At 36.4% G+C, this 26,351-nt stretch overlaps 2 protein-coding genes across 14 annotated transcripts; both read right to left on the bottom strand.

The window, feature by feature from the left end:
* Positions 1-397: 397 nt before the first annotated feature.
* On the bottom strand, positions 398-2,878 carry EMB2786 (COMPLEX 1 LYR-like protein). 3 transcript variants are annotated; one of them, XM_011073045.3, is made up of 6 exons: positions 2,719-2,870; positions 2,280-2,403; positions 2,144-2,202; positions 1,746-1,790; positions 827-924; positions 398-734 (listed from the first exon to the last, which is right to left on the bottom strand). In XM_011073045.3, exons 3-6 carry the CDS (start codon positions 2,195-2,197, stop codon positions 656-658), a joined length of 276 nt encoding a protein of 91 aa, XP_011071347.1. In that variant the 5' UTR covers positions 2,198-2,202; positions 2,280-2,403; positions 2,719-2,870; the 3' UTR covers positions 398-655. The 3 variants fall into 3 exon arrangements, with proteins under 3 accessions (XP_011071347.1, XP_011071348.1, XP_011071349.1); XM_011073046.3 differs by having other exon boundaries at positions 2,280-2,369; positions 2,719-2,864; XM_011073047.3 differs by lacking the exon at positions 2,280-2,403 and having other exon boundaries at positions 2,719-2,878.
* A 10,348-nt stretch (positions 2,879-13,226) lies between these two features.
* Positions 13,227-24,411, bottom strand: LOC105156816 (uncharacterized). 11 transcript variants are annotated; one of them, XM_088878618.1, is made up of 11 exons: positions 24,061-24,411; positions 22,832-23,213; positions 22,191-22,387; positions 21,947-22,088; positions 21,671-21,830; positions 20,195-21,341; positions 19,635-20,052; positions 19,377-19,471; positions 18,713-19,088; positions 14,303-14,370; positions 13,227-13,481 (listed from the first exon to the last, which is right to left on the bottom strand). In XM_088878618.1, the coding sequence occupies exons 1-6, from the start codon at positions 24,129-24,131 to the stop codon at positions 21,316-21,318; spliced, it is 978 nt and encodes a 325-aa protein (XP_088734744.1). In that variant the 5' UTR covers positions 24,132-24,411; the 3' UTR covers positions 13,227-13,481; positions 14,303-14,370; positions 18,713-19,088; positions 19,377-19,471; positions 19,635-20,052; positions 20,195-21,315. The 11 variants fall into 11 exon arrangements, with proteins under 11 accessions (XP_088734744.1, XP_088734739.1, XP_088734742.1 ...); XM_088878613.1 differs by having other exon boundaries at positions 18,713-19,471; XM_088878616.1 differs by lacking the exon at positions 18,713-19,088.
* Positions 24,412-26,351: the final 1,940 nt, after the last annotated feature.

Below are 26,351 nucleotides of genomic sequence, written 5' to 3'. Positions count from 1 at the left end.
AGTTCTGTTTACCAGTTACCATAAATATTTGCTCTTTTACATTTCCCAAAGGGACGCCTTTTTTTTTTTTTTTGGCTGTTCAAATAGTTACCAATTACTTATTTTTCCTTATTAAACGTACGCCGGTCGATTTAATTTTAATTCATAGTAAAAGCAATTCTAAAATCTTGAACCCTGTTTGTTTTTCACAGTACTAGAACTCACTGTTCCTCAATATAAAAGATCCTTGCGTTTGATTTTTTTTCAGCTCTTCTAAGTGCACTAAGATGTTTATCCGCTTCACGACTAAAGAAAACAAGATCCTGATTCATTTCTGCATTTTCCATTTTCAAGCATCCAGTTTGCTTTAGAATGATGCTACATATCCACTGACTGCAAAACTTAATACATGTTACAGTGAGTGGCAAAATATATAGCAGCATTAATAAGCATGAAACTTGCGTCTACAGTGTTCAACTCATATTTAAAGACGTTCCTAAAGGCCAAGTAGTATTCAATAACTCATACAGACTCCAAAATTCATCTCACAAAAGCTTTGGCAATTTGCATAAAGCTTCAACCTCCTCTGCCCTCGTTAAACCACATTATTTCAATACGAAAAATAACTTGTAGCCAGCCAAAGGATAGCACGGCTAAAGTTAAGCTTTGATCAGAATTAAGAACTTTTGCTGAATTTTCGCCCAGACAAGTTCTCAGATTCGTATAGCATGTGATTGATCAATCCTCTCGCAGCACTGTCACATAGCAAGGATTGAAAGAGGTGAGCAAACAAACATCCAAGATCCAATAACAGTAAGATGGTCGTTATGGCAGTTTAGGAACTCACTCATCCTTCAACTTCTGAATTTTCTCTGGATCTGTCTCATGCATATGCTTTTTGAACTGCTCTCTAACCATAGTAATAAGAAGCTCAGTATTGTATTTCTGCATTCAACAAGTAGATGAAAGAAACCACATCAGTTTCTATCTTTCCTACTGGGAATGCAATGATGAGTAAACTGAATTGTTTGCTCAAATGGAGACAGGGCATAGTAATAATTTGAAGTAGATTCAGGTCAAGATCAAGATTACATTCATTATAATGACATTTTGGTAAATTAAATATCTCCACATGACTAAGCAGCACAAACTTTTCATTCCGTGACTGGGGTGACATCGAAATGCAGCCATCAATGAAACTACAATGCTAATTGCATATAATTGCAGAAATGTACAGGAGAAAAAAGAAAATACAAGATTTGAGTTACCCCTCTTCTCTGACAGGCATGCAACAAAGTACTCCTCCATTGAGAAACACCAACAATTGCTCCAAAATTACTTGTGACAAAATCATAGCTATTATGGCCAATTAATTCACGAGCAATATGTACAGAAGTTCTTAACTACTGTGCATTATAGCACCCAACTCAAGCTCATCTTAAAATCTTTATAAGAGACTGAGAGGATAGGCATTTACATTCATTCGCATCCAATTCTGCATATAACTAATAGACCCATAGAATAAGTTACTGACATGCACATATATGCAGTGAGCATCAACTGTTAGCTTGCCTAATTCCAAGAAAACAACTACAGCACCATTTTCTTCCACAAGTTCTTAAGGACCATCTTTCTCATATCTTCTTCATACCATGAATATTACATTACAAAAGATAGACCAACGTAGCGACATTCTGTTCATCTTACAATAAGAAAAACAACATGATTTTTCACATCTCCACATTAAAGCATAGAGCACTAAATACCTTTTGACCAATATATTTAGCTCGCCGTAGGCATTCCCTATAGAGCTGAAATAGAAAACGGAAAAAGAAATTTGTGTTAAATTATATATTTAAATCTACGAAACTCAAACTTAAAGAATCAACGAGTTCATTAAGCACCAGTAGAAATCAAAATATTCAAAATCTTCGAATTGAAGAGAAGAGCAACAAAAAGGAGACAGTAGATACAAAACTAATTGCAAATAAATCAAGGTCAAAAAAATTTAAGAATCCAAAAGTAGATTAAAAACCAAGTAGCCATCATCATCTTGAAATTGAAAGTCCAGACCGAATAAAATCCTGAATCTATTTCAGCTAAAGTTGATAAACCCTAACATCCAAGTCTAACAAGAAAATCTCCAAAATCGTGAAATACTAACCCTGATAGCATTGTTGGCGAGCTCAGGAGGCAATGCTGTTTGGAGGGACGGCATTTTCTCTGCAAAAAATTACCCACTAAAACAACAGAAATAACTATGAAGACTGAAGCTTGAGGTTCCCTGGTTCTAGACTTACATAACCTGTGCGAAAGCGTGTGGATGTCTGAAATTGAAGGTCTCATGTCGCCAATTGTGAACAGCGACTAATCCGTCTTTCTTCTTCCAGCTTACGTCATTTTTTGTCTTTTGAGTAATTCTTTCTTATTTTTTTAAAATCATAATTATATATTTAATTATCTAAGCTTATTACAAAGAAAAGAAGGATTATAGACAGTTTAGTATTACCAGTGCAAATAAGCATATACTTCAAAAGATCAATACCGCCGCTATACAAATTAGGAACAAAAGATCAACTCTAAATTAAAAGAATTGTGTAAAAAACACAGATACTCACAAGAACGATAACAAAACTTCAGCCAAAGAGCAAGTACAACCAAACAACGCTCAACAAAAATTCAATCTGGCATTTCATCAAACACCTTGAGAGCAAATTATTCACAAAAAAGAAAAATCACCTGTTATAGTGGAGTCGGGCGAAGAAGTGCCGTGTGCCGAAGGATTCGTGGACGTGAGAGTTCTGAAGTTCTGCAATTTTTCTTCACTTCGAGCGCGACAGAGAGAGGAAGAGTTCACTTCTCCATGGTCACATTATATATTTACTGCCTTTTCAGCTTTTCTTTTTTATTTCTAATTTTAATTTTAATGAATTACTTGATTGATCGATTTATTTAACTAATATATTTATTTATATACATTAAATGAATATAGGATTAAAATAATTAATAATAAATGTATTTTGTTGTAGTGAATATTAAATATAATATTAAAATTTATATATCATATTATATATATATTTATAAAAAAAATTATCAAAAAATACTAAATTATTGATTAAATTTATTTTAGACAATACAAACCAAAATACATATTTTAATATCTTTCTAAAACTAAAAATATGATTTTTTGAGTAACAATTCTAATTTTTGGTGAATTTTAGACATAACAATTTATTTTAGTGGATTTTGAAATTATAACAATAAAAATTCATATGTATAATATTAAATATTTATTTTAAAAAAATCAAAATATACTAAATTATTGATTAAGCTTGTTTTTAAATAATATAAATAAAAATACCACATTTTAATATCATCTAAAACTAAAATATGAGATGTGGACTAGTAATTCTAATATATAGTGAATAAATGCTTCTTGTGGTGATGGATTGAAATTGTAATGATAAATTCATGTGCATTATATTAAGTATTTACAAAAAAAAAAATTATCAAAAAGTATTAAATTGTTGATTAAATTTATTTTTAGATAATATAAACCAAAATACCATATTTTAATATCTTCTAATACTAAAATATGATATATTGATTGTTGACTAACAATTCTAATATATGGCGATTTTCGAAATAAATGCATTTGGTTGTAATAGATATTAAAATTATAACGATAAAATTCATATGCATTATATTAAATATTTATTTACAAAAAATTATCAAAATATACTAAATTATTGATTAAGTTTGATTTTTGGATAATATATACTAAAATACCATATTTTAATATCATTTAAAACTAAAACATGATAGATTGACTAACAATTCTAATATATGGCGAATTTTGAAATAATGCATTTTGTTGTAGTTGATATTGAAATATACTGATAAATTCATATGCATTATATTAAATACTTATTTATAAACAAATTACAAAAATATTTTAAATTGTTGATTAAGCTTGATTTTTAGATAATATAAACTAAAATATCATCTAAAACTAAAATATAAGATATTAAGTAACAATTCTAATTTATCTTGAATTTTAAATATTTATTTACAAAAAATATCAAAACTTACTAAATTGTTGCTTAAGCGTGTTTTCAAATAATATAAATGAAATTGTTGTATCTTATTATTATATAAAATTAAAATAAGTAATATATTGACTAATAATTCTAATATATGGTGAATTTTGAGTATAAACTTGATATAATTTTAAATATGTACTTAAATAATATTTATAAAAATAAAAATAGGTGTCTCACGAGCTCACGAACGCTAGGAATATAGTTTGAGCTCAAGCTCGCGAACCGACTCGACTTAATTTGCACCCGTACACAGAGACGCAAAGGAGGGTTTTGACATCATTACATCAATATTTTTATGAATCCAAAAACACATTTAAGCCGATAAGATAATTATTTATTCAATTTCTTAAATTTTATATTAATTTAACTGTCAAATTAATATGTTTTATTTTTATTTATTATTATAAGCACGCAAGGCTAATTTATAATAAAAAAAAATGAATTGATTCTGATAATGCAAAAGCTTCACTCACAATTATATTCAAATTAACTACAACAAAATAAACATAAGGAAATTGTAAGTTATTTATTTGTGATACAGAAAATAGATTATTAACCTCCTTGTGCAAAAAATAATAACAATTTATCCCCTTAAATTTTAAGAAAATGTGAAAAACGCCCCTTTCAGGTAGACGGTGTACATCACGATCTTGGGATGCGATTTTGCTTCATTTTTATTTATAAAATAATTATTATACCCTTAATCATAAATCGTTGTATTTTATTTTATATATAATCAATGGTCAAGATCAAATAAACAAATCGACGAACTATATATTTTATAATTTAAATCAACAATGTATATTTGATATACAAATCAATGCCTTATATCCATTTGAATTAAATCAATGGCCCAAATTTATTCAAATTACAAAAATAAATTTATAAAAAATATTTACAATGAATAATACATAAAGTATAGATAGACATGTATAAAAATACGTAGTTATAGTATTTAAAAGTAAATAAAGAATACAAAAAAAATAAGGTGGTGGCAGCGAAGGGAGAGGTTTGGGAAGGCGAAGGCGCAGGTGGGCTGGGGAGGCGGAGGTGCAAGCGGAGCTGGGGAGGCGGGGAGATGGAGGCAGAGGTGGAAGTAAGGAGATGGAGGAAGAGGCAGGGGCGAAGAGAGAGGCGGAGCCGAAGGGGAGCAACAGGGCGGGGAGGTGGAGGCCATGGTAGAGTGGGGTAGGGGTGGCAGATGAGTCGAGCCGGCTCGCCGAGCTTTGAGCTCCTATCGAGCTCGAGCTCGAGCTGGGTTTTAAGTGTTCACCAGCTGGTGAATATTTTTTATTTTTTATTTTATATATATATATATTTATTTTATTTTTGAATTCATTATATATTTAATCAGTTTTATAATGTAAATTGACCATATATTATAATTATTAATCAATATCATATATTTTATTTTGGATAATAATAAATTATGGTACTTTTATTTATACATTTGATCTTTATATAAAAATAAATTCAATCAACAACTTAGTAAATTATAATATTTTTTATAATTAAAATTATTATAATATCTTTATGTTATATTTTAATATATATTTGTATTACGTTATACATTTTTTAAATTGACAAGTAATTCACTTATGATTTTTTATTATTTATAAATTTATTTCAAAATTTAGTAATTCCTATGAATTAATCTAATAATAATGATGATGATGATGATGATGATGATGATGATGATGATGATGGTTGAACAATTCTAATTATTATTTTATTATATATAATGAGATTAAAAAGTTTAATCAATAATTATCATATCTTAAAATTCGGGCAACCGATTCATACGAAATTTAAATATATACAAGACTGTGTCCATTAGATTATATCTGACGGTATGATTTAAAATCACATGGCCTGATTTAATGATACACCGTCTTGAATGATTACTCTTATGTTTTGAGTACGATATCTCGACATCCGTATATCCAATAAGTCTAGAACTTTACCAAACGTATTTTATGTAAGTTTGATCATATCAAACGGTCTGATCTGAATTTTGATTGCCCGATTAACCCATGTTGTTCAACAATGTAAGATGATAGTTAGATCAATGTTATATTAACATTTATCAATATATAAATTTTGCAAATTGTGAATATATATTAATTTCAACTATATTTATGTAAAAATTTGATGATTCGATCTCATAATTTAAAATAATAATAATAATAATAATAATAATAATAATACTAATACTAATACTAATACTAATACTACTAATAATAATAATAATAATAATAATACAACAAAAGTCAAAACCCATCTCTTTCTCTCTCTTTTTCTCGTTTCTTCTTTCTTTTTCTTTCTCTCTCTCTCTTTCTAATCTCCATTCTTTCTTCAATCTTTTTTCTTCCCCAAATCCTTAGAACCCTAGCCCCAAATCCATCTCTCCCTCTGCCACCCACCACCCACCACCCACCACCCACCACTTCTCCCCCCCCCTCTCCCCCCACAAGGAGAGAATTGCAAACTCTCTGCAAGAAGAAAAAGATCCCTGCCAATATCACAAATGTCGCCATGGCCGACGCTCTAAAAACTCTTCACATCGTTGAAGAGATTGAGGAATTTTTGCAGTCATGGGCTCAATCATGTCAATCTGAAACTGCAGAATCATCTATTGAGTCGCCGGTGAGGTCGAAGGTAACATCTCCATTTGTGCATTTTTGGATGTGATTCGGGCAAATGCGGCTCGACTTGTCCGCCTGAGGCACCCTGGGGTGGTTTGCGTGGTCCAGGCGCTGTCGAGCTGACGAGCTTGGGCTAATTTCTCGAGCTCGAGTTCGAGCTCGAGCTTGGGAATGCAGTATCGAGCTCGAGCTTGGGAATGCAGTGTCGAGCTCGAGCTCAACCTGGGCGAGCTCGAGCTCGAGCTTCAAGTTGCAGAGTCGAGCATTGCCACCCATAGAGTGGGGAGGTGGTGGCGATGTCTCACAGTTCAACTGTTACCTGTGGACTACGTGAGGGCAACCGGGTTGATGTAGGCCAGCACGGGACGACATGTGGGCAACTGGGTTGATGTAGGCCAGCATGTAGCGACGATGGAGCGCAACCTTGGGCGTGAGTAGAAGCTAATGTGCGGAACAGAGTGCTTTATCTTTGGAGATATTGAAAAAGTGCACTCCTCGGCCCTTTCAGTGTTCTACTCTTGGGACAAGAGATTATTTTCTTAAATCTATTATAAGGGGGACATGATACGGTGAGCATCAGCCGATCCTCCCCGTGCACGACGATAGTAGCATGAGACGACGTCTGCACAAAGTGAGCATCTCTTGGGGGCATGATGGGGGCCTTCAAGAGCCGGCTCTAGGCAGCTCGTGAGAGGAACGCTAGAGTTCCCAAAGGGCTTGGAAACCTGACGGGCAGCGTAGGGCCAGGATGGCCTACGTTGGGCACCGATTGTGCCGAGAGGCTTTGTGTGGTGTGCTAGGTTGCCCCGCGGGCTGCGGGATATCTGAGGCAACACCTCTCGAGCGAATGGGTGATCGAGGCAAGCATTATAAGACCTCGTGATCCAACTCATGGAATGCGCTATCGAGTTCTAGCTGTCCATGGGGATCCGTTGGCTAAGGATAGGCGGTCGTGGGACGATGCCGCATTGTGGGCTTATTGTGAAGCCAAAGCCGAAAGGCAAGAAGGCATTTCGGGCATAGCCGACGGGAGAGCGGCAAAGTGTTGTCATATCGATTGGGCCTCGGACTTATGATGCTGTCCTACTCGGGCGAGGCATGGAAGGCGGCCATGACGAGGGCGAGCGCCTAGGATGTACTGAGTGTGTTGGACAAGAGATGCGCGTTGCGGGCGCAAGCGTAGTGTCGTAATGCCGAAGCGGAGCGAGGATGCTCCTTGTCATTGAACAATGCATCCACAGGTTCCGAGATTATGTGCGAGACGCAAAGGCACGGATGTAGAGAGCCTCAGTGAGCACACGGACTGTCGCGATACTCTGATGATGCGAAGGCCGGACGAAGGTTAGGCGTAACCTTTGAGGTCGCACAGGCAAAATATATATGAGATTTATATTCCGCTGCATTGAAGACTAGCAAGTCTGTGACACGATGGCAGGGGGTAGGTTGGTTGGGGGGGATGTGTGAGGAAGACGACTAATCTTTCTTTTTCTTTAATTATTTGTACTTTTATATTTTATATATAAATAATATATAAAATATGAGCCTTTGATTTATATTATATAAGATCCATCGATTATAAAATAAATATAAAAAAATTAAAAAACAATTCGTGTGCGCACAACACCACTCACTTGAGGGGGGTATTTTGTTACTTTTTTAAATATTAAGGTAATTTACTATTTTATTTTTTCTAAAAAGCTAATTGCCTATTTTCCATATCACATGTGGGTAGATTACAATTTACCGAATAAAGTTATTCAATTTAACCCAATAGAACTAGAAGATAAAAGGAAACTTTTCAGCCAAGCTAAAGAAGTTGGCGAGGTCTTGGATGAAGGGTAGCGGCGCAACACAACCATGGGCCGAGGAACTAGATTTTGTGGTGGTTAGAGGATCTATAGATCGGTGGGAAAAAAGAGAATAAAAAAGAAAAGGATTAATTATATTTTATCATCAGAACTATGATTTTTATACTTTGACATCTATTTTTTTTTTATATCGACTTACCATCTCAACTTTACAAAACTTACACTTTCTCATTTATAATTGTTTTTCAACCAAATTTTTTGTTGGAAAAATATTACATGCAATGCGCATGTGACGTTTAAAGGTTTTGTGATGTGATGTTTTTCAGGCAAAAAAATAAAAAGAATGAGGGTCAGATATGGCAAAGTGCAAATTTTAAAGTTAAGATGGTAAGTTGACAAAAAAAAAAAAAAAATTCGCATAGCGAAGTGTAAAAATGGGAATAATTCAAATGACAAAATATAATTTACCTAAAATAAAATAAAAGGACACTCGGGTTAATTTTGTTTTCTTTTTTAAAGAACCACCGTATCGGTCTGGGCCTCTTTTCGGGTTCTCCATCCCTTTTATATTAAATTCAAAAAACCAAGAATACAATGAGGAGCACTGACTCCCTAGTATTTCTAAAAAAAGTTATAAACAAGGAGACTACTCCTTTACAGTCTGTCACATGGATTAAAGTATAAACAAATAGTACTAATTCCTCACACTTAGAACAAACCTTACCCAATCTAATAGGTTGCTTGAGATGGTATAGATAATTTACTGTGTCAAAAAGTTTGCTATAGTGCCAAATAAACACCAAGAGCATGCATTTCTGCACCTGCAAAAGGAATTTACAAAAACCATACAAAAATTGCTCCTGCAAACTGTACCTTCTTATCTGAGGATTATCAATAAGTGCACTAAAAGTTTAAAAAATATGGAGCAGAGGTATATAGCGGAACAATTTAGCAAGGTACCACAAACAACACTCATTTGCGTCATTCTTGAAAACACAAAATCACCACATAATAAAGGCCATCTCAAGTACGATACTAACCACTTTAGCAGAGAAACAGAGTACCCCCAATTTCAACAAAAAATAATAAGGCGAACCTGTAGGTACTAAGTTCTTATGACTAAAATAAGGGAGGTGGAGATTATCCGATCGAACAATACCTTTCACTTCACCTACGATCTCTTCTGGACTGAATATGGCATTGCACAAGCTTGGTTAGCAAAAAAATCCCCGGCTTGATTTCCTTCTCGGCAGATATGAGAGATTTTGGTTTCCAAACTCCTCATGAATGTCCTGGTTTTTTGAAAAAGATGTTGCAAGTTCTAGGCTCTTGACATGGATTTTCCATTACATCCAATGTATTTTTATGAAGGCCTTTATCTTTACAGATTTGTACGCCTCTAAAGATAGCCTTCAACTCAGCTTGGACATTAGAACAAGTTGCAAGGGGCTCTTGGACATCAGAACAGGCTGCAAGGGGCTCTTGGACATCAGAACAGGTTGCATGAGGCTCTTGCAGCCCCATCAGTGTTGAGCTTGAGCCAGTTGTCAGGAGGTTTGTTCTAGTAAACAACAATGCATTTTTGCGGCTTATACTCATAGCTGATTTGGATATGGAGCTTGAGCCAGTTGTCAGGAGGTTTGTTCTAGTAAACAACAATGCATTTTTGCGGCTTATACTCATAGCTGATTTGGATATGGAGCTGAAATGCTGCATTTTTTTATCCCTTTTCCAGTGTATATTTTTTAGAAGCTTTATTCTGTGGAGATTCCAGAGATATTGAGTTGTTTTGAAGATGATGCAGGAAGCCTTGAAAAGTGAGCCTTCATGTCTGGTTTCATTGTGCATAGTCCATATATTCCAGAGGGTAATGATTGGGATGACATTCCTAATGTGAGTAGTCGTTAGTCCTCTGTCTTTCCGAGCTTAAAAAACAGAAGTATGCTATCTGTACAAGGAAGAGAAAGTTGGAGAACATGAGCAAAAACGTTCTAGACTTCTTGGACAATTTTGTTGTGAAGGAACAGGTGGGGCAGGTTTTCTCCTCTAAGGAGCAGCAACTGCATCGAGAAGCAAAATAAATCCCTTTTTGCTTCAGTCTAGTATCAACAGGTAACTAGTTATTGATCAACCTCCAAATGAATATAGAAATATTAGGTCTAATGAGAGGTGACCAGATGGTTTTGTAGAACCTCTGTTTGGGACTTGATCCCTAGAATGCTCCCAAGCAGATGTAATAGGAAATGTCCCCTTAGAAGACAACTACCATTGCATAAAATCATCCTGATCAGTGTTAATACGAACTTGCAGAACGTGGTTGAGCAGTTGGTGTGGTATTTCCTGATGTAGCTTCTTAATGTCCTATTTGTGATTTTTCCAGAAGTGATTAGCCTTTGTTGGAGACTGATTGTTAAGTTGCATAATGTCTGTGGCAACACCTTCGGGTTTCCACCAATCATGCCAGATGGATATTTCCCCAGCGCGAAGGCTCCAAAAATCGATTTTTGCTCTTTAGCTCTTTTGCAAGCCAATCTTCTCCATATGCTGGAATCTTCTTTGGAAGTCTTGGCAATATACGGATGGTTCTTCTTGCAATATTTGTTGATGGTAAATTTAGACCAGAGAGAGTTGTTCAATCTTAACTTCCACCAGAGCTTATGGGAGAATGCCCTTCAAACATCTCTAGGGTTTCTCACCCCCCGACCACTTTCATCAGTAGAAAAGCAGATGTTATACCATTTAGTTTAGTGAATCTCCTTTTGAGAAGCTGTAGATCCCCAGAAAATTTTGGCAAAAAGTTTTTCTATCTTGTGTATGATACCAACTGGAGGGCTCATCACCTGGAGAAGGAAGATAGGAATTGATGATAACACACTTTTGATAAGCTGTAACTTACCACCATGAGAAAGGAAATTGTGCTCCCATCCTGTGACTTTAGATGATCTTATCAAGAAGAGGCTCAAATAGAATTTTCTTTTTGCTCCCTTTAAACAAAGGTGCTCCCAGTAAGTCAAGAGGAGTGATTTCAAACAGAATCCAGTGCAGCTTTAGCTTGATCAACGAGGGAAAAGATATTCCCAAATGTTTGTTTGTTCCAGATTTTCAGATGCTCTTTCATTCTATATAGTTTTTCCTGTAGTTTATACAATCCAGAACCATGTATAGGGAGACTCCAACATCTTTTGGTTGTTTCCAGAAAGTCTTGATGAAACACCCACATTTGTCGAAATCAGAAAGAAGAGGACCATCTGTTCTCTGTTCTATCAGCTGTAATAAGCAAACGATGGTGGTCTGAGAGTATTCTAGGCAAATGTGTAACTCTAGTAATGTTAAAGAGGTCAATCCACTCCTTGGAGAGAATCCTGTCAAGTCTCCTCCATATTCTCTTGTTGGTCCATGTGAAGGATTCCCCTTCAAAACCAGCATCATTAAGCCCCCTCTCCAGTATCATATCATTAAAGTCTTCCATCAGCCCTAGTCGATTCATGATACATCCGATCTTCAATGTGTAGGATAGCAATGAAGTCTCCTCCAACTAACCAAGGGGTCTTGTAGTTGGACAGTGCTTTGAATTCGTCCCATAGAATTCTTCTAGGATTTCTGAAACACTTTACATAGATAAATGCTCAGGTAGTATCCCAGATAGACTTTGACATGAAGAAACTGATCATAATCCTATATAACCGGTACTTCACAGTCAATCTTAGAAAAACACCAAATCTTGTTAGTAGCATTGGAAACAGTTGCATGGAAACCAAACAGACAGGTGAAATAAATAGTGTCCATTTGAATAAAAGGTTCTAAAAGAATTAAAATGTGGGGTTTATGTTCAGTGAGCAAATCAAAAAGAATTTTTTGTTTTTCAGCTTTACCAATACCTCTAACTTCCAGATTATGAGCTTGATCATAAAAAGTTGTGTGGAGTTGGGGGAAGAAGATCTTGTATGCCTTTTGGTAAATGTCTTAGGGTGAGGAGGCTTTACCTTTCTTACCTTTACCTGTGGCTTTGGGTGCCTTGTTTAGATGGCTTCCTCCTTCGGGTGATCTATTTCTTTTATGTTTATGAACTGAGGCAGATCCTGTTAAGATAAGTTTACAGAATAAACTTCTTCACCATATCGGAATAAACAAACGTTATAATGAGCGTTGGTTTTGTTTAGAAATACTCTGGTTTTGTTTAGAAATACTCTTATACCAAAAACCGCCCTCCACTTTCATTTGTCCTCATCACTGGGCATTGGCTGAATGACCTCTGGCGCGTTGTATATAAGCCAAATGAGTACCTGACATGCGCGCAGCCTTAATGTTAAGGCTGCCCACACCTGGTTTCGACTTTAGTGAAAGCACGTAAAGGGCAACAAAGAAGTCACCCATTCGATGTTTTCGTTTAAGTTTTTTTGTTTAGTAATCCTAAAAAAAAAGCAGAAGATTTGTCTTTTACTATTCGGTTTGTGCCAACCCAAATCCATAAGGAAGTGTTAAAATCCTGTGACTGCGTGAAGGGCATGCATAACAGAAGGAGATAATGTTCTATATCCTTGTATTCTCGTTCCATATCATATGGTATGACATGAGATCTAGAGTGAAGCAGAGCAATATGCATGTAGCACCCCCTTCGCTACAAGGGCTATATCTACGCTAATCATTATACTTATAGTAATCCCTGTATTTATAAATATAAATGCACATAATAATTTAACCCATATGTATACGTAACCCTAATGTCATAACAAGCGTAATCAACCTACAACATCATATATATATACATATCACACATCACAAAGTGATTCGTCACTGGTAATCAGTACACTTATATTCTCTCTGTAGAGACAAAACGTGATTTGTACTCTAACTGACAAAGAGGAGAAAACTGCATACTGGCCCGACCTGCCTGAGTATAGCGCGTAGACCTATTCTTCAACGGTCAGAGACCTCAAAGTCTACTCCTGAAATAAAACGTCAGCAGAGGGATGAGCCTGCCACTCAGTAAGTAAATAACCAGCCCTATCTATATATGCATATCAAACACAGCCCAAACAAGATAAACATGCAACATGCATGGAATACAATCAATTTAATTCCAACATAATCAGCTTTATTACACCACATGACTATCTCATAACAAGACAATCAATCAAACTGCATTTTTTCTAGTTTGCTTACCAGAAAGTGATATTGTGTTTTTTTCATCAACTCAATCTCACCGTTATATAAATTCAAGTGAATCCCCTTAACAGCCGACTCATCAATCTCATTTCGCATCATAGCTCTTTCAATTCGCATCATAACTCTTTTATATCGCAGCATCGCTCTTTTCATATCGCATCAAAGCTCTTTTCATTTCATTTCTTTTTCATATCGCATCAAAGCTCTTTTCATTTCATTTCTTTCTCATATCGCATCAAAGCTCTTTTCATTTCATTTCGCCTTATAGGCTTTTCAACACGTTAAGGGGTATTCACACCACAATTAAATTCAATTTCCACCACTCCCTCATTTTCATATATCACCATTCTTGTAAGCAACTAGTAACGTAAAACAATATATCAACATATTCTCATTTTCAGACATCCACAACACATCAAACAACAAATATAATATTTCAACGTATTTTCTCATTCCACGTATACAATACCATCAATCAAATCAAATCATCCATTACTCATATACTTTCAGATAAATCCATATCAGCATGAACCGCAAATTTAGATAATAGTAAAATCACAATTAAAGATACATATATAGATAATACTAATTATTTACTTACCTCGACCTTACAACGCTTTTGTCTATCCAATAGGTAGTGGTTTGGTCTTTTCACTTTACCCCCGTATCCTATAATAAGTTATACCACACACAATTAATATATCGAGAATATCATAATTTCTTTAAATATAACATTGAACATCATTTGTACAATTTCTAATAATTCTTTAATATTTCATTTCTATCGAGATACAAATCTTCGTTTTTTCTCTTATTAACATACCATTTGTTAAATATAATTTTCAGAATATTTCTATGAATTTTCTATCAATTTCTCGCTATTATATTTTTTAATTGAACAATAATACATATAACTGCGTATTTGGTTAATAATTCCGATGGAATTGTATAAATTAGCTATAGCAATATTCACATTTAATGAATTTAATAATTTAATTGACCAATGATATCATTTTTATATCCAATTCGATATTTAATTCGACACTATTTTAAATAGCCAAACTCATAAAATATTCCAATTAAAAAATAAATCGCTCAATATAAACAACATTTAATAAATAAACTAATTAAATAATATAATTATATTAATTAATAAAAATTAAAATTAGAACTCGTACCTCTGTTTCTGCTTCTTTCTTTTTGCCAAAAGTGCGAGTGTTGTGTGTATATGTTTGTGTGTGTATATCAAGAACAACAAACAAACTAAAATAAAAGAAAGGAAAAGAGAGAGTGAGGCGGTGGGAGTTGTGGCCCCACCTCAACTCTCAATTCTCTCTCTCTCTCTACTTATATATATATGGATATGCATATATATATATATATATATATTATATTACTTACTTAATATATATATAATATTATTATTATTTTATTTATTTAATTAAACTTTTCTCAAAATACCAATTACGTCCTTCTTAATTTCTTAATTAATATAATTTCATCTCAAATATTATAACGAGCTCCAATTTAACTCGTTCAAGTTTTATTATATTCTAATTACGGAACATAATTTATTTACTAATTAACTAAATTTTATAAAAATTTACCAATTAATCTCCCAATTATATATTATAATTTTTGGGGCGTCATAATGCAAGTCTCTGTCAAACAGAAGTATGATACAGAAGACCACATCTGGTTCAATAACGCTGGGGTCGTATTGAACAATGTCCGTGGAACTGCTTGGCAAATGGGTGATTGCAGTGCCATTGAAAATTTTTTCCAACTGCTCCCACTTTGGCTCCCCAAAGTAGAAGTATGCCTTTGCGAAAGGATGCTTCTGTACACCGATCAAAATTTAAATAAAATTAAAAGTCTGGGTAATTGCACAATGGGTATGACAAAGCAATTGTTAAAAGAATACCCGTATGATATTCCTCCACCAGGCCATCCCACCGGTCATTCTGTTGCTTTGTCGGTTCCAAGTGATGCCTGGTTCTTCGAGCACATGCCTAAAAGTATCGTACTACAGACGCAGGAAGCTCAGCCTGTCTCGGAAGAAATCCAAATTCCATGATTGGCCAGCGAACTCCCGGATGCCCTGGGCAGCGGTGCACAATGAGCTGTAATTCGGGTTCATAGGGTCGGTCTGGTTTCTACCGACTAGAGCGTGATAATACAAATAGTTACAAAATATTTCGTCTACCTCTTTGATCCAGGTCGGAGTGTAGAAGTACCGGCGCGAGCCATGGGGATTTTCCGTTGAGGCATAGGGGAATCTCGATATCTCGAAGGTTGCGAGAAGTTGTGTGTCGAGAAATTTGGGCGAAGGGAAAAGCGTGGGAAATAATGAATGACAGAAGATTGTGTTGATTCGAGGGTTTTTAGAGTAAGTGCTTACGTGACTGTTCGTATACTTTTGGTGGGCATGGAACAGAGTGAGGCAATTATGGCAAGCTTTTTTCGAGGACCGTCGTTTCATGTGTTCAGATGCATTGAAATCGGACCAGTTAATTGAGTTTATTGTGGTAACCAGTAATACTCCATCTGATTATTTTGGGAAGACAGTGCATTACAAAAAGGGTGGCGGTGCATTACATCAAAAATTAGTAATGACATAATTGTAGTTGGAAACCAGGCGGTGCTCGCGTAAAGTGTATTTGGACTGTTGAAGTTAAGCCGTTTTAATGCCTTCAAAAGGCTTTCAGGAGTGGTAAGTAGTGATGTAGTTGGTTACTAAAGTACACCGTAGAAATCTAGTACACCAAAAAAAAAATTCATTTGGTGTGTATAAATAGGCAAGCAAAGGTAGGGCTAGTTTCATGCAGTGAACATGCATCATCGTCCCACCAATGCCATTTAAACTTTGTAAACTACTTCTATTATAATGTATGCACTCATTCGATTATTTTCTTATACTTGTTACGCCTCTCATGCCTTACTAAAGTTGTTGGTGATAAGTTGAGCAATTTAATCTTACTGTGTCTTACCCTATCACTGCATGAAACTAGCCCTACCTTTGCTTGCCTATTTATACACACCAAATGAATTTTTTTTTGGTGTACTAGATTTCTACGGTGTAGTTTAGTAACCAACGACATCACTACTTACCACTCCTGAAAGCCTTTTGAAGGCATTAAAACAGCTTAACTTCGACAGTTCAAATGCACTTTACGCGAGCACCGCCTGGTTTCCAACTACAATTATGTCATTACTAATTTTTGATGTAATGCACCGCCACCCTTTTTGCAATGCACTGTCTTCCCAAAATAATCAGATGGAGTATTACTGGTTACCACAATAAACTCAATTAACTGGTCCGATTTCAATGCATCTGAACACATGAAACGACGGTCCTCGAAAAAAGCTTGCTATAATTGCCTCACTCTGTTCCATGCCCACCAAAAGTATACGAACAGTCACGTAAGCACTTACTCTAAAAACCCTCGAATCAACACAATCTTCTGTCATTCATTATTTCCCACGCTTTTCCCTCCGCCCAAATTTCTCGACACACAACTTCCCGCAACCTTCGAGATATCGAGATTCCCCTATGCCTCAACGGAAAATCCCCATGGCTCGCGCCGGTACTTCTACACTCCGACCTGGATCAAAGAGGTAGACGAAATATTTTGTAACTATTTGTATTATCACGCTCTAGTCGGTAGAAACCAGACCGACCCTATGAACCCGGATTACAGCTCATTGTGCACCGCTGCCCAGGGCATCCGGGAGTTCGCTGGCCGATCATGGAATTTGGATTTCTTCCGAGACAGGCTGAGCTTCCTGCGTCTGCAGTACGATACTTTTAGGCATGTGCTCGAAGAACCAGGCATCACTTGGAACCGACAAAGCAACAGAATGACCGGTGGGATGGCCTGGTGGAGGAATATCATACGGGTATTCTTTTAACAATTGCTTTGTCATACCCATTGTGCAATTACCCAGACTTTTAATTTTATTTAAATTTTGATCGGTGTACAGAAGCATCCTTTCGCAAAGGCATACTTCTACTTTGGGGAGCCAAAGTGGGAGCAGTTGGAAAAAATTTTCAATGGCACTGCAATCACCCATTTGCCAAGCAGTTCCATTGACATTGTTCAATACGACCCCAGCGTTACTGAACCAGATGTGGTCTTCCTAGGGGAGAACCCAAGAATCGAGCCGGATGTGATAGAGTTGGTGACAAGTGATGACGAAATTTGAAGGGGGAACCTGGTTGTAGCGAGTGCTTGTTCGTGGTCGTCATGTTCGTCAATGTTAATTTTTTTGGGATTTGTCGTAAGGGAATTTAAAACATTATGTGTCATCTGCTGTGGATCCAGTTGGGGACTCGCTTGTTGTTTTACATTTTCGTAATACATTTCAACCCGTTTGCCTGTAACCGCTTGGTTTTTAAATCATATGTAATGCCATTAAACCATCTATTTCATACTTCTATTTGACAGAGACTTGCATATTGCTCTGCTTCACTCTAGATCTCATGTCATATCATATGATATGGAACGAGAATACAAGGATATAGAACATTATCTCCTTCTGTTATGCATACCCTTCACGAGGTCACAGGATTTTAACACTTCCTTATGGATTTGGGTTGGCACAAACTGAATAGTAAAAGACAAATGTTCTGCTTTTTTTTTTTAGGAGTACAAAACAAAAAAACTTAAACGGAAACATCGAATGGGTGACTTCTTTGTTACCCTTTACGTGCTTTCACTAATGCCGAAACCAGGTGTGGGCAGCCTTAACATTAAGGCTGCGCGCATGTCAGGTACTCATTTGGCTTATATACAACACGCCAAATGAGTTATGTTGCAATAGACTTTGCGTGAACACAAGCGGATGCAGCCTTAGCAGGTCTTCTATGCGAGGTGAGTGATGGATCACTCAACGTGACACATCACTTTAATGTGTAATCATGCTTGACCACACTATTCTTTTTGTAATGGGACACAATGCTAAGGAAAATCGCTACCTGCTACATTGAGATTTTTGGTCGGGGTCATACCACCTGAGTACTGAAGCATGTAGCACAGGCGTCCGAAAGCATTGCGGTCCATGCGGAGATTGTGCAGATATGACTCATCAGAAATGGAAACCAGCCTATAAAGATGGTGAATCTGATCCGGGATCCTAGTACTCATGACGTAGGTTCTGGCCCGACGTAGACGTCGACTGGGGGTTCGAGCAGCAAGGTATTTGGTAACGTAAGAGAATTGTCCGAGCTCGTCGATGATTTGTTGTACAATTATTAAACCCAATGTAACTCTTTCGAATGACCTCATCGTAAGGAAGGAAAAAATTAAGCATCCACCTCCGAAACTTTGGGTAAGAAGGTAAATAAATGAAAACAGGGTATGCCAATTGGATCTGTCAAAGTCCCACTTAAAAGAAAATAAAAATTCCATCATAAAGAAATGTTAAAATGTGAATAGACGGTGGAGTAAACCCGAAAATGGTTACAAAAAGAGACATGCAAATCTTTCAAAAGTGGTAATAGGTAAAGAAATATAGAGGGCGAAAAAGAGGACACCGAAATCAACCGATAAGAGGACACAACAGTGTAGAGGTAAGAAACTTTGAAGAATGAAATACATACCATACCATAGCTTAATAAACGTTTCGAAGAAAATGTTTGTAGGGATGCGGTGAAGGGTTTCACAAGTACTCACCGTGAGATCCGGTAGTAACCGCAAGAGAACCGTAGAGATATGCACAGAGTAGGATAGATCGTGGAGGGAACAACTTCGCAACTCCGTTCCAGATTCTTTGCCGGAAAAAGAGAGAAAAAACTAATGTTAAGCATAACAGAAAAATGAATGACTTTACAACAGAAAATGCATTTCGAAAAAAAAAAAAAAAAAACCAATGGAGGACCAACAAGCTGAATTTGAAAATAGAGATATACAGACAATGTCTCAGCCACATACAAGTCAACGGACGGGATTACAGACTTCGTGTGGTTGCAGAAGCACTCTTCCAGAGGAAAGTTTCAAAATGAGGTACACGTCGTTGGTGGGAAATGAAAACTGATAGAGTTTTGAAGTCGGTAGGCGAGAGTGGGCAATTTCATCATTTCCGGTGTAATTTTGAGGATATAAAGATAATTTCTGAAGGTGCAGGAATGTGGGATAACTCGACGGGATTCTAATCCAACCCCCGTAGCCCGGATCAATATCCAGCGTTTTATCCAGCGCAGTACCGGGCCTAGCGCTTGTATACCGGGCTACGGCTTTCGCAAGTAAACGATGGGTAAACCCCGATAACATCGAAAATCCTTGCTATTCCTCGTCAGTAAACTTGACCTCATAGGATAATTATCAAAGAGCTATTCACCTAAGCCATAATCTGGAATAATCTTCTTGGTCAGGTAATTGTATAAGAACATGCTTCAGATTAATAGCATCAACAGAAATTGATTTGCGGAGGCCAAGCTTAATGGATCTGTTCTTAAGCAAATTTAAGCTTGGGAGGCCATGTGAGAACTTACCAATGAGTGCAAATTTAAGTCTCTCTACCAGCAAATCAGTCTCTTCTTTAGAGAACCTTATGCCAGGTTCGCCTCGAAATGAGGTAGCAGTGCCCATGTTTTGATTTCACTATTTTGGAAAGATTTCTTTGCAACTCTACTCGGGTCGAAGTGTGCATTGGATGAGTTGCACAATGTTCACATATGATTTTTTTGTTGGAAGAGCAACAGGTGTTTTGGGAGGTGGCGGTGGGTTGGTGTCTGGGATTCAGTAGGGTGAGGGTCGGCCATGAAACCAGGTCATATAAGTCAGAAATCACCGGCGCCGGAAGGAGGGTGGAAGCTGTGGAGGGGGGGAAGGAGGATTGAAGAGATCAGGAAGAGGGAGGGGGGCACATGGAGAGGAGGAGAGAAAGAGAAATAGGGAGAAATGATCGTCAGGCTGAGAGGGTGGATTGGTGAGAGCAGGGTCGCCGGCGACGAAGACACGGTGGGGCGAAGGGCAAAATCTCCTTTGGCCGGGGAAGATAATTGTAGAGAGAGAAAAAGTTTATCACAGCTAGTTTGGTCCACCCACAACTAAAAATTTTGAGTGATGAGTGGAGTTGCTTTATTTTGGGTCAACTTTTTTATACATCACTCGGACAAAATTTCTGTTTTCCATCAGCTATGCTTTGCGCTGCATAGATGATACACAGAGTGTGTGTGTGTGTGTGAGAGAGAGAGAGAGAGAGATAGAGTTCACATACGAACAAAATTATCAATGAATTGTCACGTAGCAATGAGGAAAACACTCCAGTTCCACTATATCAGTAATGGGATATGATATACAAAAATTAGAGCCATCCAATTACGGGGCTTCCAAGCAGCTACGTCATGATTCTTACGCTACAATCTAAAACAACCCCTTTTCTTCAATGATCCTCCATAGAACAAAGTCCCCGTCCAAGGTTATCAAAGAATAACTAGGAAAGAATCAACCCCCATCTAATATAATTCTATCCTACGAGCCAAGTTCCATGGTGGTGCCGATAGTGTGCCATCCTCAGGCCTCCACTCTCTACCGTGTGGGAAAAACTGACTTTTCTACTCCTTTTCACTAATGTGCAGAGTGGAGGGCTTCCTACAACAACTCTGGCTTATCATGCTTGCTTTACGGACAGTCTCTCTGGAAACAAACATAAGCACAGGATTAATATGACATCAGTATTAAGCATTGCCAATGGAATAAAAGAAAGAGACCCTCTTAACAATTGGAAAGAAACAAGTATCTCATTGTGCAACAAAAAATAGAGGGACATCCGCCATTAATTTGGAAAAATGAATCATCAAGTCAGCAGTAAACTAATAGTCACGGTTGTCCAAACATGAATGAGTATGATTGCTGACATTCAGAATGCAACAACAAGCATTACGAAAGAAACATGCCAATTGATCCAACTCGTTACACTTCACCAAATCCCATCTTCAGTAATATAAGGTGAAAAGAAATCATACTTATTAGTTCATAAGTCACAATCATTGTAGTTCCATAGAAAGACATATTTAGAAACCGAGGTCCAAATCCTCGGTAGAAACCTCTCCATCCATCCTCTTTAAGAAGAGTCTTTGCAGTCTTCAGTACAGAAGGTCTTCCTACACCATAATCATCAATAACCTATACATTAAAACAGATAAAAATGCAAACATCAAACAGGGTTTTCACTCTTTGGAGGATAGGATAAGAGAGCAAAATGCTACTCAAGATTCTATTGCTATTTTAAATTTCATCACCTGAAGTCGAGTCCTGACAGTATCTATAGGAGTAGTAATGACTGAAGAACAAGCACCAGCAACCATTCCTGCTGTGGCTTGAACAGCAACCATTTCTACATGAGATGGTTTCCTTTCTAAATCATCCCTATAGCCCACACTCCTAAGGTCATAAGGCAAATTTATCAGAGCGAACCAACCAGACATGGTAGAACTCTTTTAGTATCAGATGCCACTATGACTCTGATTATGACAACAGGTTTACCTCCAAATGATGTGTTGGGCGGCACCATAGGCACCCCACCAAAGTGCTGATGCGGGTGACTGTGTTATAGCTGTTAGTCCAAAACCTCTATACATGCCACGAAATCCTTCAGCTTTTATCACCTTGCTTACAACATCAAATGGACCATTGCAAGATTTGGTCCCTGGAAGCCCTTGAACCATCAACCTCTGGCAGATCTGGAAAGGAGTGAATGATTTTAAAGTTTGGATCAAGAGGGAAGTAGTCAACAGTGTTTTACATAGAATTCTCTGCTAAGTATTAAAATAGTTCTTGGGGAAGTATTAGAAAACTGCTACTCCTGTTGTATCAGCCACTACAACTATGTATGTGATTACATGCATGTACAAAGATCAGGCCAGTCTTAATATGTATTATATATGTGTGTGTGTGTAAATTCTGAACAGAAGAGACACATCTGTTCATAAATATACTATAGGAGCCATCAGTTCTCAAAAATAGACTTGTGCAGAGATTTTTCCTGGGACAATGTATTACTAGCTATCAGATCTATCTGCTCTGCTTTATAGAATAAGATTTACTGGATTCCAAACATACACTCGCAACCATATGGAAGAATTAATAATACCCAGCATGTAAAATGGTAAGATGAGAATACCCACCACATCCAATGGAACAAAATATACACAGGAAACTAGGTTTGAAACCATTCCTGCGACTCCATTTGCAATACCAATTCGTGTTGCTTCCGGGACATTCAAGCCTTCAGTATATTTCAGCGTCATATCCTTTGAAACTTCAAGTGAAGTTAAAGCCAGGACTCGACCAGGCAGCGATCCAATGGCCGATGTGCCAAAGCCTCTAAAAATACCAGGAATACCATCCCTCCTAATAATGTGTCTGAAAACAGATAATCCAGTCATCTGAGATAAGCTAGATCCAGCTACTTGCATTCTCGTCTTCACAACTGCTGTAGGGTGTATTAAAGCTGACTGTGCAGTAAATAGAATAGCTCCAATGACATGAAACCTCGTTTTATCCAACCTACAGTTATGGCACACACAAATCAACAAGCCATCACATTTCATGACTAGATTGTCATGCTGCTGGCTGATCACTCAGTAAGAGGCATATGCGTGTCACAGAAAAATAATATGAAAAGAACTAAATCAAAAAGGCCAAAACAAGAAACTATTCCATCTGGGAGAAAGATGCCTCGTATCACAGAGCAGAGAACCTGAAGAAAAGGCAGACTTATTCAAACAGCACAATGAGTCATCATCATTCGAATTTAAAGTGGATGTTAGAGCTCACAGTTACAAATGCAGTCTCGGCACATTTTCTCAAGAAGGTCAGGGCCAAAGGGATTGCTGTATTAAATGAGAAAAGCTAATTTTCATTGGCAAAGTAAAACTAATCCACTTTCACAACCTTAACATTCTCCCAGCAACCACAGGAGCCGGGAGTCGTTATCAGTAGTTTTTAGGTGATCATTTCTGGATTCTGTCAATATAATCACAGCTTCGGCAGCTTAACTACAAAATTTATGCGTATCCATGTATAGCAGCTTCTCCATCTTTACTACAAGATCACATTAATTTTTACCTTGATATCTAAAATAATTAATTATATCCAAATCTGCTTTTATAAGAAAAATTACATCGCTCCCCCGCACTTAGCAGAAAATCCTGGTTACTAATGGGCAGCAGCAATTATTTTCTGGACGGGGAAAACCAAAAAAGACAAATCAAGATGGTCCGTCACAGGAAACTTCGTGCCGAAACACTAGGATAAGCAAAGCAAAACGGCGATAATGAAGAAGTAAAAGATGATAACAGTAGGCAGATAGGAGAAGCATGCATAAAAAAACCGTGGTTGTAGTTATAATTACCTATCCCAGTTGATCTCAGTGTCGGCAAGAGCCAATTCCGGGGTAGCAGCATCTGCAGCTTCTACAGCCATTGCTGCTTCGGTGGGGTGGGGTTGAGCGGAGCGCGATTTGAAGGGCAGAGTAGCCAGCAATATTTTCTGCTGCTGGGAATAAAGGAGAAGAGTGGAGAAGGTTCCAGCAACAGAAATGCATCATTCATTATTCATTTCATGGGGTTTCGCACTATTACCATTATTTTTTAAATCAACAACGGAAGATCATAAGGAGCAAGATCAAGAACCTCGCATGGAAGAAAGGAGGGTTTTAGGGCAATTTACCAATTTCTCTTTCTTTCACAATAAATTACAATCAACCTTTTGAAACTTATCATGATTATAAGTACTATTTTATTGTTTATAAAAATATGAATATTTTTTAAAATTAATCGTTGTTCAACAAATATCATTTATAATTGTTTGATACGAGAGATATTATTAGATAATTTTTAATTTTAAATTAATATTTGTAAAATTTTAGATAATAAAATAATTAATTATCTTTTACTAAATTAATTTTAAAAAGTTCAGTATTAAATAAATGATATGATTGTCTTTTACTAAATAAATAATTAAAAAGTTTGGTATTAATTGTAAGGTGTTTATTTCCACTAATTTTTTATTGTGTTTACTTTGATGGTTCCTTGTCATTTTTTATAGCAAAATAACGTTTCAATCCTTATTTTTTAAATTTAAAGTGACAGCAAAAAGTTTGCCCAAATTATAGAATTTGCCCTAACACTAATCTTCCGCTGTTGGAGAATTTTTTGCTGGAGAGGTCCAAACTTCCAATGTTATTGTTCGATTTCAAAATTGAAATTTTTTCGAATTTATTTTGGTTTAGAAAAAAAAACAGAACTTAAAAATCAAATGGAGTTCACCCAAAAAAATCTGAAAAAATGGGTCTCCAAAGTTCAACACAACTTCTTTCTTAACATGTTTCAGCTTGGGCTCATGTAAGTTTTTTATACCTATGGAACTTAATGGTAATGTGATGGAGATGCAATTAATTCTTAAAGAAGGAATTCTTGAAATTGATCCACATAGGGACTATTGAAATAGTAATAAAAGTGACTTTTAAGGAAGGAATTGATTCAAAAATATATTTATCGATAATGGATAGAACAATCGATAACTTAAGAGATGGTTGTTTTGGAACAATGATAGAAAATCTGTATGCAGGAAAATTGATGTTTGACATTTATTTTAGGATTGCATACAACCTTACAGACCAAGATTTTAGTAGAGTCTTAACCCTTCATCAAGATTTTAAAAGAAAAGATCTAATAAAAGAAGGAAATAGACTATATTCTATAACTTATAGAATTGCATATTGCCCTTTCCAATACACATCATTCGGATTTGTTTCTTAGAAAAGAGTATGTTGAGATTCCTAAAATTTTCAAGGAATTCGCCAAGGTAATGACACCAGATCCTATTAAGATACCGAGAATAGGCGGTGTTGATATCATCATGAAAGATCACCCAATTTTAGATAGAACACTTAGCTCTAGAACTGAGTTTAGTAGTCGAATGTCCTTTTCGGAAGATAAGATTACAGGCTATAAAGGAAAGGAGAAAGAATTATTAAAAGCTTTAACTCCTCATGAGATTAGGATTGATAACATAAAAAACTTAGATGCCATGAAGGATGGAAAGAAATACAAGTAATATTTGACATCACTAAGAAAGAAAATATTTTTCCTTGTGATCACTTATATCATTTGCAGCAACCTGTTATTGGAAAATATGAAGCATGTTAGAAATAACAGGCCATGAAATTCTAGTTGCAGGACGAGAAAATAGGTGTATGACTTTGGAGTTAAGTTTCCTTGAAGACCATAAACCATGGGAAAGGAAAGGTAATGAAATGGAATTCAGTCTTGAAGGGGTCACCACCATGTTAGAATGCATCAATAGAGTTTTGAACGAGGGTTACCACCTGCATGTGACTGCAATAATAGAAATAACCTTTGCCCATTCTGTTCAATATTTTTGTGAAAGGACAACGACGAGTATTGTAATGTTACACAACAACCAACTTTGGAAGGGCATACAAGTTGTTCAAGCATTGTTCCGAAAAAAGTGTTGAGCATGTGGTCATGAGATACCATCAGTTTGAATAGTTCACCCGAGTCGTTATAAAACACTACTGTGGACATGGACTTAATACCCACGTTATCAAAATTGTCACCCGATAACATGTGACAAATGGAGTCAGTTTGAGATCCCTTGCTCATGTTCAAAAAGTATGCA

The sequence above is a fragment of the Sesamum indicum genome, linkage group LG3 (genome assembly GCF_026168435.1).
Source record: "Sesamum indicum cultivar Baizhima isolate 11 linkage group LG3, ASM2616843v1, whole genome shotgun sequence".
Classification (NCBI taxonomy): Eukaryota; Viridiplantae; Streptophyta; class Magnoliopsida; order Lamiales; family Pedaliaceae; genus Sesamum; species Sesamum indicum.
Note: the sequence above shows the minus strand (reverse complement) of the source record. Positions and strands in the feature narration are given on the sequence as shown.

Excerpts from the sequence above, each read along its gene's own strand:
- EMB2786 (XM_011073047.3), bottom strand. The coding sequence starts at position 2,197 with ATGCCGTCCCTCCAAACAGCATTGCCTCCTGAGCTCGCCAACAATGCT. Across the intron at positions 1,791-2,143 it reads TCGCCAACAATGCTATCAGG|CTCTATAGGGAATGCCTACG; the intron begins GTTAGTATTTCA and ends TTTCTATTTCAG. Across the intron at positions 735-826 it reads ATTCAGAAGTTGAAGGATGA|TGCTGCGAGAGGATTGATCA; the intron begins GTGAGTTCCTAA and ends GCTATGTGACAG.
- LOC105156816 (XM_088878613.1), bottom strand. The coding sequence starts at position 24,131 with ATGGCTGTAGAAGCTGCAGATGCTGCTACCCCGGAATTGGCTCTTGCC. Across the intron at positions 23,214-24,060 it reads ACTGAGATCAACTGGGATAG|GTTGGATAAAACGAGGTTTC; the intron begins GTAATTATAACT and ends CCATAACTGTAG. Across the intron at positions 22,089-22,190 it reads GCCCAACACATCATTTGGAG|GAGTGTGGGCTATAGGGATG; the intron begins GTAAACCTGTTG and ends TTATGACCTTAG.